Genomic DNA, 12,004 nt, shown 5'->3' on the forward strand with positions numbered 1-12,004 from the left:
ACTGAACTGAATGCTGATCCCCCTCCTTTCTAATATAATTTACCTTGGCACTTAAATACACTATCTAAATTTAATCTATACCTGGTGCTGCTGCTGCTAAGTTGCTTCAGCCCTGTCCGACTCTGTGCGACCCCAAAGATGGCAGCCCACACCAGGCTCCCCGTCCCTGGGATTCTCCATGCTTGGCAATTACACAGCCCCATTTTTAAATCTGTAATATAAGTGACACTCTAAATTGCTACTATGTTAAGCCACGGATGAGAGAAACTAAAAGGCAGGCTGGAAAGGAGCTTTGAAGGGACTGGGGTGTTGATCAGCTATAAAACAGTGTTTATTCAAACTGTACAAAGGAGAAAGAAACACCGTGCAGGTGCCTGTGGGCTTAGGGAACACGTGTGTGTGAGGAAAAACAGTTGCAGAGGGGGCACTGACCCTGCCAAAGGGAGGATTTTAGGAGTGGCTGGTGTCAAAGCCGGGAGGGGCCCAGGAAATAAAGAGAGGGCCCTCCCCCGCTCTGGTCCAGTGTAGGCCGTCCTAGCTCACCTGGCTGTTACTCTTGTCTTGGACCCTGGGAGCCATCTGTGACCACACATCCAGCAAGAACACCACCGCTGTTTCTAACTTAGCTGCCTTGGCCACCTGGATGCCTTTGCCCCATTTCCCCCACCCTGGGTTACTTCATAAAGGGTCCTATGCTAGGCAAGACCAGTCACATTGAATTCTAACTAGTGTTTAAAACAACCCATAGTACAAACCTGCCAGATCCTGCCGATGGTCCTGGTCTCTTGGAAGACAGGATGTTTCAGCTCCTTTGTCTCGTTATTCACAAAAGGGACTCAGATGTGCTTCCTTGTTTCCTCCATTACAATTAGATTTTCTCAACATGTTGAAGTGCTCCTCAAAATCCATCCTTGGTATCAGTGTCACCTGGGATATTAAAATTGTTATGCCCGAAGTCCGAGTCCCCAAAATTGAGAGAAATAAGACGTCCACGGCAATGCAAAAGCATAAAGGGGTTTATTGCTAGCTCGAGCTAGGGCTCCCACCGGCACCGACGCAGCGGCTATAGGGAGGGAGCCCCGAGTCTTGGGTTGCACTGCTTTTATAGGGAATTTATTCAGGTAAAAGGGTACAAAAAAGGGGGTGTTCAGGCAAGAGGATAACTGATTGGCCACTTTAGGGGGTGTTTAAGTTGACAGATAACTGGTTGGTTACTTCCATCCATAGGATTTGTGTGTAGATTCTTGATTGGTTTTTACTTCCAAGGTAAATCACAAGCTCCTGAATGTAAAGTCAGAAGGTTTAGCCTAGAGGCCGATTGGCTCATGTACAGTGGGGCTAGGTTAGGTAATCTGAGGGTTGATTGGCTCAGATTGGGTAACGTGCAAAGTTCTTTTGCCCGGGACCTTGCGGGATGGAATTCTTTTATAAGATGGAGTAGCTCAGGCCCTTCATCCTAGGGTGAGTGGGACCCTCCTAGGGGGTAGTCTCCCGGAATCATGACCCAGGTTTACAAGAATTCAAAACCTAGGCCTAGTGCAACCTGTCAAGCCTGTCATGGCTCCGGTCTGGTTCCCCAACAAAAATATAAGCTCACAGGCTACACCCCACACCCAGGACGAGTCACTGGGGTAGAGTCCACTCTCCTGCATTTAACAGGTTCCTCTCAGGTGGTTTAGTTGAGGTGAACCCTTAGCCTAGGATTTGCAATTTGGCCAGTTAACCAGCTTTTTAAAAGATCAATTCCTGCTTAAAGGAAAACATGTGGGCGTGGGAGCCCAGAAGTCAGCAGGTAAGGGATCTTCCCAAAGGGAAGTCCTAGGGACCAAACCCAGGTCTCACACACTGCAGGCAGATTGTTTACCAGCTGAACTACCAGGGAATCCCCGGGTAACATGCTACCAGGTGCCAGAACTTCTTTGTCCATCTCTAATGCTCTCGTGAGTGCTAAGTCGCTTCAGTCGTGTCCGACTCTTCATGACTCTATGGACCAGGCTCCTCTGTCCATGGGATTCTCCAGGCAAGAATACTGGAGTGGGTTGCCATGCCCTTCTCCAGGGGATCTTCCTGACCCAGGGATCAAACCCACGTCTCTTAGGTCTCCTGCACTATCACCAGCTGGGAAGCCCCTAATGCTCTCATAGTTACCTATTATACCCATTTTACAGATGAGGAAATTTGTCCAATTAGTTAGGTGGTGATACTTACAATTGAAACCCAAGTCCAAAGTTCTGTTTTTAGCTCTGTCGTTCTGCTTTTTAGGCTCTGATACCTAAGCAGAATGCTGTCGGTGAGATGGAAGTGGTAAAAATTGTAACAGCATCAGTACTGGGGATGTGAATGTTGCTGAGCTCTCACATGACAGCTTCTTTGCCTGGTGCTTTTTTACTAAGGTATTTGTAAACTTTGCTTCAGATTTTTCCTAGGTGTTCTGGAATTGGTAATTTTCCAGCCAGGTGTGAAAGTGGTCCTTCTTTGTCACCAGTCTCTGTGTTAGAAGGGTTAGGATCCTTTTGTGTGTGTGTGTGTTTTTTTTTTTTGCCACACCACATAGCATGTGGTATCTTAGTTCTCTGACTAGGGAATGAACCTGTCCCCCCTGCACTGGAAATGCTGAGTTTTAACCACTGGACCACCATGGCTGTTGGACAGAGTTCTTGATTTGCTACAAGCTAGAGTCCGGATACTTTGTTTTTTATAAAAGTACTTTTTGGACCCCCAGGCAGCAGACATAATGTCCAATTAGACAAAGATTGCTTCAGTCCAGCACTTGTTGAGTAATTCAAGCCAGGGGGTGGGGGGATCTTGGAGCATCTAAATTATCCAGACCAGTACTTTCTACTTTAATTACATTTTGACCAGCTCATATTGGTAGGATTAGCCTGCAGGCATCCATGCCACTTAATAAAACAGGCAAAAATAGATGAAGGAAATAGCTGTAGCTGCAGGGGATGGTGTCTGGATCAAAAGATGCTGACTCACACTGGGGTGGATCCAGGGCGGGGCTTGTCCAGGAAATGACCATCCCTGTACAGGTAGTTGGGCTTCACAGGTGGTGCTAGTGGTAAAGAACCTGTCTGCCATTGCAGGAGACATGAGACGCAGGTTTGATCTCTGGATCAGGAAGATACCTTGGGGGAGGGCATGGTGACCCAGTCCAGTATTCTTGCCTGGAGAAACCCCATGGACAGAGGAGCCTGGCAGGCTACAGTCCATAAGGTTGCAAAAAGTTGGGACACAACTAAACACGCATGCATGTAGGTAGTTTTTCTCTACCTGGAACACGGCAGCCTGGACCCCACTGTCAGTAGTGGTCAGTGCTCAGAAGCTTGTTTAATGGAACCAGGTATTTAAAAATACTCTAACAAGGATTTTCAATTTTTCCTCTTTCTGGGAGTAATAGGCCTGGAATGTCCTACTCCGGGACGGATGCCTAACATACTAGAAATGTAGCTGCTGCTTTGTGGGGATGAATGCAGTGACAAGGCAGTAGACAAGTTTGGACTTGAGCATTGGCTCTGCAGTGTGTTCTTGTTCCAAACCCTAACTCTACTAAATTATCTGTGGTAGGATCTGGGGTATCCATTAAGAAATACAAGGACTAGGTTCTTGTAAAACAGAAATGGTGGTAGTATCTATTTCACGGTGGATTTCCCTGGTGGCTCAGATGGTAAAGCATCTGCCTACACTGTAGGAGACCCGGGTTCAATCCCTGGGTCAGGAAGATCCCTGGAGAAGGAAATGGTCACAGGGAGATTATGGGGGCTGATGAAGCTACTTAAGGAAACTGCTTAGTACAGTGTCTGGAACGTAGAGACTGCTCAATAAACAGAACCTCAGTGAACAGAAACCCAAGACCCACGGAGTGGGGAATCTCTGCATCTCAAACCAGCACCTGGTGATCATCTTTTTGCAAGAGGGTAAGCAGCCATGGGGAGTAGCAGCCCCAGGATGCCACCTCCACCAGCCACGGAGTTTATTGGTACTGTTCACCACAGAGTACCATTGCCACCCCTGCCAGGCTATGTTTGACTGCCCTTTTTTGCCAGTCTTCAGTATGAAAGGACGTGAGCTCAGGAATGCTTGCTGGTAAGAAGCAGGCTCTCTTCATGCCTCTTGATTACATTTAGCCAGAAGGAGACAAACCCCACCCCCCCCTTTTTTTTTAAGTTCAAAACCTTCAGGGGAACTCTAATACCAGCCACCCCATCAACACAGGTTCCAGACATGCATGTTTTTTAAATTACGTTTATTTAGCGTATGTACACATAAAAGAGAAATCACCCTCTGTTCCCACCCAGCAGAAAACATGCACAAACCCAAGGTATACATGAAGGGACAGGGCCCCAGCCCCAAGTTAGTGGTTGGGATGGTGCAATCCTGTGAGTCACAAGCCCTGGTCAGGAGAGGGCTGGACTGAAGTGTTGAGCAGGCGGTACCCCCGCTGCGGGGCCTAAAACAAGCGCGCACCATAGCCAAAGGTCTGTTTGATGCCTTCAAAGTAGTACCGCTGCCAGCCCTGCCTCGTCCTCTCCTCCTCTGGGGCAGGGATGCCTCGGCCTTCCATGCACAGCTCAGTTTCTCCATTCTTATCGATGAAGGTCAAGGTGATGATGGCAAAGTGCCCTGGGGGAAGGCAGAGGGGAGAGAGGTTTCAGATCCAGGGTTTCCATAGGGGCCTGAGGCGAGGGGGGAAAGAAAGGGTTCTGGGGGCAACAGCAATGAACATACATGCTTGCTTACCTTCTGGCCAAGATTTAAACCTCCACTTCATTGCAATGTATTTCTCAGGGACCTGAAATAATCAGAGAGGTCAGCCGTTTTGATGTTTGCTTTCTCCCAGAAGAACTAACTTTACCCCACGAAGGAAAAAATTATAGGAAAGTGAGAGAGTCCAACTGTAGCATTCCTTTGAAAAACAAATGAGCTTTTACTGACCCAAGAGATTAAAGTCTTAAATTTTATCTACAGAGCTGGAAAGAAAAAGGCCGGGAGCGGGGAGGGAGGGACACGTTATTCTTCTAAGCCGATAGAGGAACTCACCAGATCAGTGAATTCTCCAGAGACATTGCCGTCTACCAAGTGAAACTTGCCACCTTTGTCTGCTTCCAACACAGCAGGAGCGTGGGTGAAGGCCTGAACGAGCTGCAGAACAAAAGGAGGCAGGAAGCTGTGTGGCTCTCAGGGGGACCCAGGAGAAATGCCAGCTGACACCTGCATGCCTCAGCTCCCAATTCTAAAGACAGTACTCTGCCCAAGAACCAGCTTCAGGTTCTCTGCTGTTCCAGTAGAGACCACGCTTCGACTCAAGTAATTCTTTCTAAATCCAGGATGCCATTACATTGGGTCCATTTACTTTTCTAACATGAATGATTCCAGCTGTTCCCACTTATAGGACCCAAAATTAGTACAAGAAAAAAAAAAGGCAAATCCGCTCTAATGAGTGGTGGCTTGAACAAACATGTCTTTCCTTTGCCTCTTCGTGAATGAGGAAAGCCTCATGGTTCCACTCGCACTTTTCTGCACAATGAGAGGATATGCCCACAACTCTAGTCACCTGGAACGGCAGACGCCAGGAGCTGCAAGGACAGGACTATACTTACCTCTTGGGTGGTAAAAACTCTATAGAGCTCCTCTGGTGATGTCAGGAAGCTTTCTCTAAGGGTGATCTTACAAGTGGGGATTTTGACACCAACAGGTCTGGCCTGGCTTTTTGAAGGAGCAGACTTAGCCTGTGGAAGTGGCAGTGAAACTGTCAGTTTAGAGAATACTGGTGAGACCTCACTTCACAGGGCTGCAGGGACACACTGCCATTCACTCTCACAAACCTTGTCACCTTCAAGGCTAAATTATTCCAGGGGGTCAGAGGAAATTTATGTGCGTGGGCATTTCTGTCAGGAGGGGAATTTTCTCAGCACACTCTCAATGGCACTCTGGGTGAAAGAAGAGGAGTGATGCTTATTTAAAAGCCCACTGCCAACGGACACACCGAATCACTATGTACTTCTGAAGAGTCCTGTGTAATCCTCAAGCAGAATGTCTGTTTAAATAGCTGGAAGCAGCACCCCCAGAATATCCTTCCGAGTGCTGACAAAGGGGCAAGAGGGCTGAAAACCAAGTGCTGAAGCCAAACCAAACAAGCGCCAGCTCCAGAGAAAACCGTTTGTTCCCCCTTCCAATGGGATGAAATCAGCTTCCTGTTAGGTGAAATCAGTGACCTAAGTAACCTCTGATACTTTGATGAGACATTTAATATCAAAGGATGAGATGCAGATATATGATTTTAGATGCATACAGGGGAACCTGTGTTCATAACCTCCTCACTGGTGTTAAATGCCAGTTGGACTCTGAAGCCCCTGATGGCTTGATGGCTTCCATTTGCTCTAGGGATCTGTCATAAATGAATAAAAACCAGGTTAAAGATGGGACGACAGACAACTACATTCTGTGGACCCTGAAAAGCAGCACCTCTGGCTCGGAGGTTAGGGTGGGAGAGAAAGAGCTGAGATACGGACTTAAGGAAGAGGCAGTGTCTCAACTCCCTTTCCAGAGAGCCTCCCGCCCCACCACGCAGGGATACTGGTTACCTTGCGCTCCTCAGTTTTCAGTGCTGGTGGCCCGGCTGGGTCTACTGACTCTCCATTCATTGTAGGCAAGATCATACCCTGCGTGAACTCTGAAAAGATAAAATCCAGCTCTTGGAAGTTATTTCTCGGGAGCTGAGATTTGGGGCTTCACCGTAGTTCACAAACATGGCCGCCCTAACTCAGGAGGAGGTAATGACAACAGGAGGACGAGTCTATCCATTTTACGTCTTTCCCTTTGATCCATGCCAGATGGGTACCTGAGTGCATCCTACAGAATGTAGTATGGTCATTGGGATTACTTGAAACCCCTGACTCAATTAGAAGCATGACAACTTGTTTAAATGTGTGTGAGGTCTACTGCGGATGGCAGCCAATGAATGCAGTGGCACTTCCAAAGCCTTCAGGAGTGGGGAAGGCACTCGCAGCTGCATGTTTCATCCCCTCTCCACTCTGCGCGCCTCTGTAGGACAGCCACAACTATCAGGGCAGCAGAGCACCGGTTCCCACCTCTACACGGGCTCCCTCTGATGGTCACCAGAGGTACTCCGACACCCAGACCAGACCACATGGGCAAAGCTGGAGTTCTGGGGGACAGCTGAGAGGACTACTATTCAAGTAAGCCTAAAAACAGTCCAGGACTGTGCTCAATCTGGAGATGCCAGGTCTTTAGATCAGTGAGTGCAACAGAAATACCACCTCAGCCTCAAATGTAACATATTTTCCAGTAACCACCCTAAAGTGTTAAAATGGACAAGTGAAATTAATTTTGACCACATTACCCTAATATATCCATTCTACTATTTGTGTGTTGTCAAATCAGATAACTGAGATATTCCTCTTTTTAAAAAAATACGAAGTCTTCAAAATTTATTGCATATTTTATACTCACAGCACATCCCAATTTGGACTGCCACATTTCACGTCCTCAACAGCCAATGCATTAGACAACACATCTCTAAATCTTTCTCTTATTCAAACTTTACAGACTGATTTCAAGATGAAATAAGCCTTCTCCGCCCAAATTTCTACTCATTTACTAAAGAAAGAAATGTCAAGCCCCTTAATTAGCATCTGACAGGTGGAAAACTATCTTCTCAAGGCACTTATCACTACTCAAAGGATACCTGTTTTGAGGGTGCTGATGTAAATTCCCATTGCTTCTCTTAGAAGTTTCACCCCTTCTTCCTTCATTAAGGCCACGAGATTTGTGTCAGGCTCATCTTTGGCAAGGCTCACACTAATCTGAATGAAAGATCAGAATTAGGTGGTAAATAGCTTGAGAGGCACCCACATTGGAGGATGTAGGTGCTGAGCAGTCAGATAACCGCTGACAATTTGCAAAGGAAATGCATGACGATTGAGGTATTTGTACAATCCCCATGAGTGTTTCTTCTCAAGGTCTCTCTGCCACCTACTGCCAAGACAAAAGTGGCTAATGTTAAAACTCACACCACTCACTAAAGCAAAGTAACTGAATAAGCATAAACTGCTTGGGAAGCTCCTAATGGCACCACAGACCCAGAAAGTCGTCTGCAGACTGGGGTTCTGAATGCTTAGGCCAAGCCTGGTCTGTAATCTTGAATGACAGGTCATTTTTCTCATCTGAGAATAAGAGAATGTAGGAGACTCAGACAGATGAGGAATTAGAAAGCACAAACCTCCACTTCATCCACGCTATTTTCATCAGACAAATTGGGGATCTCCACATGGCCCTTGTACTGCACTCCAGACTTAGAGGTACCTGTCAAAAGTAAAGCAGCCTTATCAGTCTCCTCCTCTTCAGGCTAACTCTCCTGCTCTGCACGTGTAACTACTATTTTGCTTATGCTTCTTTTGGACAACTGAACCCACCTTCTTTACTCTGAGAGAAGGTGGCTGCCACACTAGATGCAACCATTGGCCCCCTCCCTGAAATGTCTTTCTTCATCAGATTTCTGGAGACTAACTGTGTTACCAGTGTGAGACTAAGAGCTACGTGAATTCAGCACTAGCATGAATTCTGCTAAGGAGGACCTAGGTTAATAGCTAATACTGGCAGTTTTGCTAAAATGCTTGTTTTGAAAATACAAATTTGTTCCAATGCTATAGGTATATTAAGTGACAATTTTATTGTAATACGAATTTCTTATTTGCTTATGTGCACTTTCATCCACAAAGAAACCCAAATAGAGATAAACAGAGCTGTATAGGAAAACACAAAACACACGTCTCAAACATTTATCTGACAGCGACCTCACTTCACCATGTGTGTTAGGAGCCACACCATCCACGACTGGTGTTATAATGCTCCTCCTGATTTCCCGTGACTCTCCCTCCATCACCTGACAATAACCCACGTGCCTCAGTGCCCCTGATGCCCACTTTCACAAGCAAACCTCAGGTTTTTATCAAGGTAAAGCACGATATTTGTCAAATGATTTATGTACTTCTTATGATTTAACACGTGTAAACTGTGCCACCAATTTTTACATTCCTAAATTTAAAAAAATATCACTGATGAAGCTTTTGAGCATCCTGTCATGTCCCTAACCCTATCTTCCCTACAAGCTCTGTGTTTTTTGTTGGAAGATTCTGCATAGTGTGGTGAATTTTAGAAACACGTGTCACGTTATAGCAGAACTGACTGTATTTCAAAGTTAACATGTATTTATCTTTACCTCTCTAGGCCTCAGTTTCTCAAATCTATAAAAAGGAGGCTGGGAAAGATGACACCTATGGTTTCTTCCAGACTGCTATGCTTTAATTAAAAAAAAAAAAAAGACAAAAATACATTTTGCCCCTTTGTTACCATTCACTTGATAAGAGTTTACATGTTTTGCCCCATACATGTACTCTTTTAACTTTACTGTCTTTCCTTCCTGTCAGGACCATCCAAGGATGGCCCCAATTCTATCCTAATATCCTCACAGAAGAGACATTAGGCTAGAGAATAAAACCGGCCCCAGTTATAATCACATGCAAGCAGCATTACCACAGCACTCTAAACTGTTAGGTTCACACTGGAATTAAAAAAACAAAAGCCAAAAAACTCCCATAGCCTACTTTCAAGTCATCCAAGAGGCAAAAATAGCTAGTCTGAAAAATGTCACACTGTATGCTCCCAAACAGGGCAAGGCCCAAAGATTCAGCAGCCCAGTTGCTACATCGGTAGGGACTTGTGAGACCCACAGAGAGGAGACCCATTTAGTGTCCTGCGGTGGCAGAAAAACTTCAACATTCGATCCTGCTTCCTACAGAACTCTAAAGCAGCACTATCTCCCTCGAAAAAAGTTCATAACCTCTCAAAAACTGTTCTCCCTGGCTCCTGAATAGGTCAATCAAAATGCGGTTAACCCCTGTCCTAAAAGCCAAGCACAGACTTACCTGTCCAGTTTAGTTTGACGCTCCACTCATAAAAGAAGATAAGTTTGCCTTTGCGATTGTTAATGGATGCCTCTCCATCAAGCTTACTCACTTCTGTCACCTCGCACTTGCCTTCCTCATTTTGCACACGCACAGCCAGGAACAGTGTTTTCAGCTTATCTGTGGACCAGTTCGAAGCATCCCTCTCTGTCCTGCAAAACAGAAACAGAGCTATGGACCAACAGCCAAATGAAGGATACACTGCTTGCTCTATGCAAGAGCACCCAAGGCTATAGGGAGGCTGGAAAAGAACATAAAACTCTCAGCCCCACTCCACCATGTCCACAAACGTGTTACTCTTTTAGGAAGACCAGGAGTCCTATATTGTCAATAAGGACTACTGCTGTATAGCATGGTTTCAAACTTAATGGAAAATTCTGCTTTCCTTTCTCAGCATGATGGTGCTGGGGTCAGTACTGAATACTTTAACATGGCGCCCCCGTCTGACCAAGTGGAAAACTGCGCTTCTGAGGTTAGGAGCACACAGAGGGCCACAGGACGCAGTGCTGAGCTAAAAGGTCCAGTTAAGAATAAACCAATAGTCTTGATCTCATTAGCGCAGTGTTTTGACCTATCAAATTCAGGCTGTGTGATAAATTTTGTGCCCTCCAAATGGCCCTGAAAACAATGAATGTCCAGGGTTTCAAAACAAACAAAAATTAAAGGCAACCATTCTATGTTAAGAGGAGAGGACGCAGGCTGAAATACAAAGGAACACTATCTACCTTCTAACTTTCTAACGAATAAACAAAAGTAAGATGTTTTACATCAACAAAAGTAAGTTTTACAACAAAGTAAAACTACAGTTTACGTACAAAGTTCAGTGGACTCAGAAAGAATAAGAAAATATTATTTGCAGAACATTTCATGAAAGAGAGTACGTTTTTAAGAGTGGTTGAATTATAAACTATGATTGCCCGGCAACCAGCGGCAGTCCTTGGAGCGACGATACAAGCAATTTAACAGTTCCGGGTGAGAGGCCACGGCGCCTTGGAGCATCACTCAGCTCTGAGCACCTGCAGAACACGTTCTAAGACCTGGCTTTCTGGAGTGAAGCAGCGATCCCTTACGACTGACTTTTAATTCCAGCCGAAAGTCGAAAAAATAGTAACTCCAACCCTCTCGAGCCTAACACTGCAATCTCTCAATACTATACACGGCAGTTTTGGGTCTCAATGACGCCTCCGGCCACGTGTGAGAAGCATCTCTCCGCTCAGGCTGAATGCAGCAGCCGGGGTTGGGGGTGCCCTACGTCCTCCTGTGTGAAACCCCCTCGCCTGGGATGCAGTCTTCTACATCGTCCCCCCCCACCCCACCCCCTGGCTTCCCTTCCACCCCATGAAACGGAGGTCGGAGGCTGGAGGGGCCTGCGACTTACGGACCCCTGGAGACAGGATGGACCCATGCCCATCTCCTGGCAGGCAGGGCTGCCCAGACCCCAGCAGTGTCCCGGTCAAGGTTCCAGGGTACCCCCCGGCGCAACCCCCGACCCGGCCGCAGCGCTCCCGCGGCCTGGCTCGCTGGCCCTCACCAATGCCAGTTGTTGACGTTGGTGGCGTCCGCCCGCTCCTCCACGATCCAGCGTGGGTCGCCCTCACCCCACTTGGCCATCGGCTCTCCTATCGCGCCGCCACCAGCTCCCGAGCAGCCACAGCCACAGCCTCAGGACAGCCCGGTCGCGGCCGCCCGGCAGCGCCTGGAAACTACTAGAAGAAGCTGCAAGATCCTCCTGGCTTGCTTTTCCCTCCACCCGCCCCGCCCCTCCCCGCCTTGACTTCCGGCTCCGCCTCCCTCCCGCTGGGTACGTCGGCTACCCCTCGCCGGACCTTCGCTTCCGTCTGTTGTAAGGATTCCTTCACACTCCTTCGAGTTATGCCCTGAAAGGCCCGAAAGGCGACAGCTCACACGACCATTCCTCACCCACAGAGACACACAGGACACGTTTCATTGTTTCCCTAAACCCTTCATCGGCCCCGCTTGGCCTCACGGGAGTTGTAGTCTTGTCGAGTGATCCA

The 12,004-nt window shown here is 47.1% G+C and overlaps 1 protein-coding gene across 1 annotated transcript; it reads right to left on the reverse strand.

Moving 5' to 3' along the window:
* AHSA1 (activator of Hsp90 ATPase activity 1) lies at nt 4,233–11,763 on the reverse strand. Its single transcript, XM_018053913.1, has 9 exons — nt 11,521–11,763; nt 9,951–10,141; nt 8,246–8,328; nt 7,712–7,829; nt 6,588–6,676; nt 5,604–5,732; nt 5,044–5,145; nt 4,744–4,795; nt 4,233–4,626 (listed from the first exon to the last, which is right to left on the reverse strand). Exons 1-9 carry the CDS (start codon nt 11,598–11,600, stop codon nt 4,454–4,456), a joined length of 1,017 nt encoding a protein of 338 aa, XP_017909402.1. The 5' UTR covers nt 11,601–11,763; the 3' UTR covers nt 4,233–4,453.

The sequence above is a fragment of the Capra hircus genome, chromosome 10 (genome assembly GCF_001704415.2).
Source record: "Capra hircus breed San Clemente chromosome 10, ASM170441v1, whole genome shotgun sequence".
Classification (NCBI taxonomy): Eukaryota; Metazoa; Chordata; class Mammalia; order Artiodactyla; family Bovidae; genus Capra; species Capra hircus.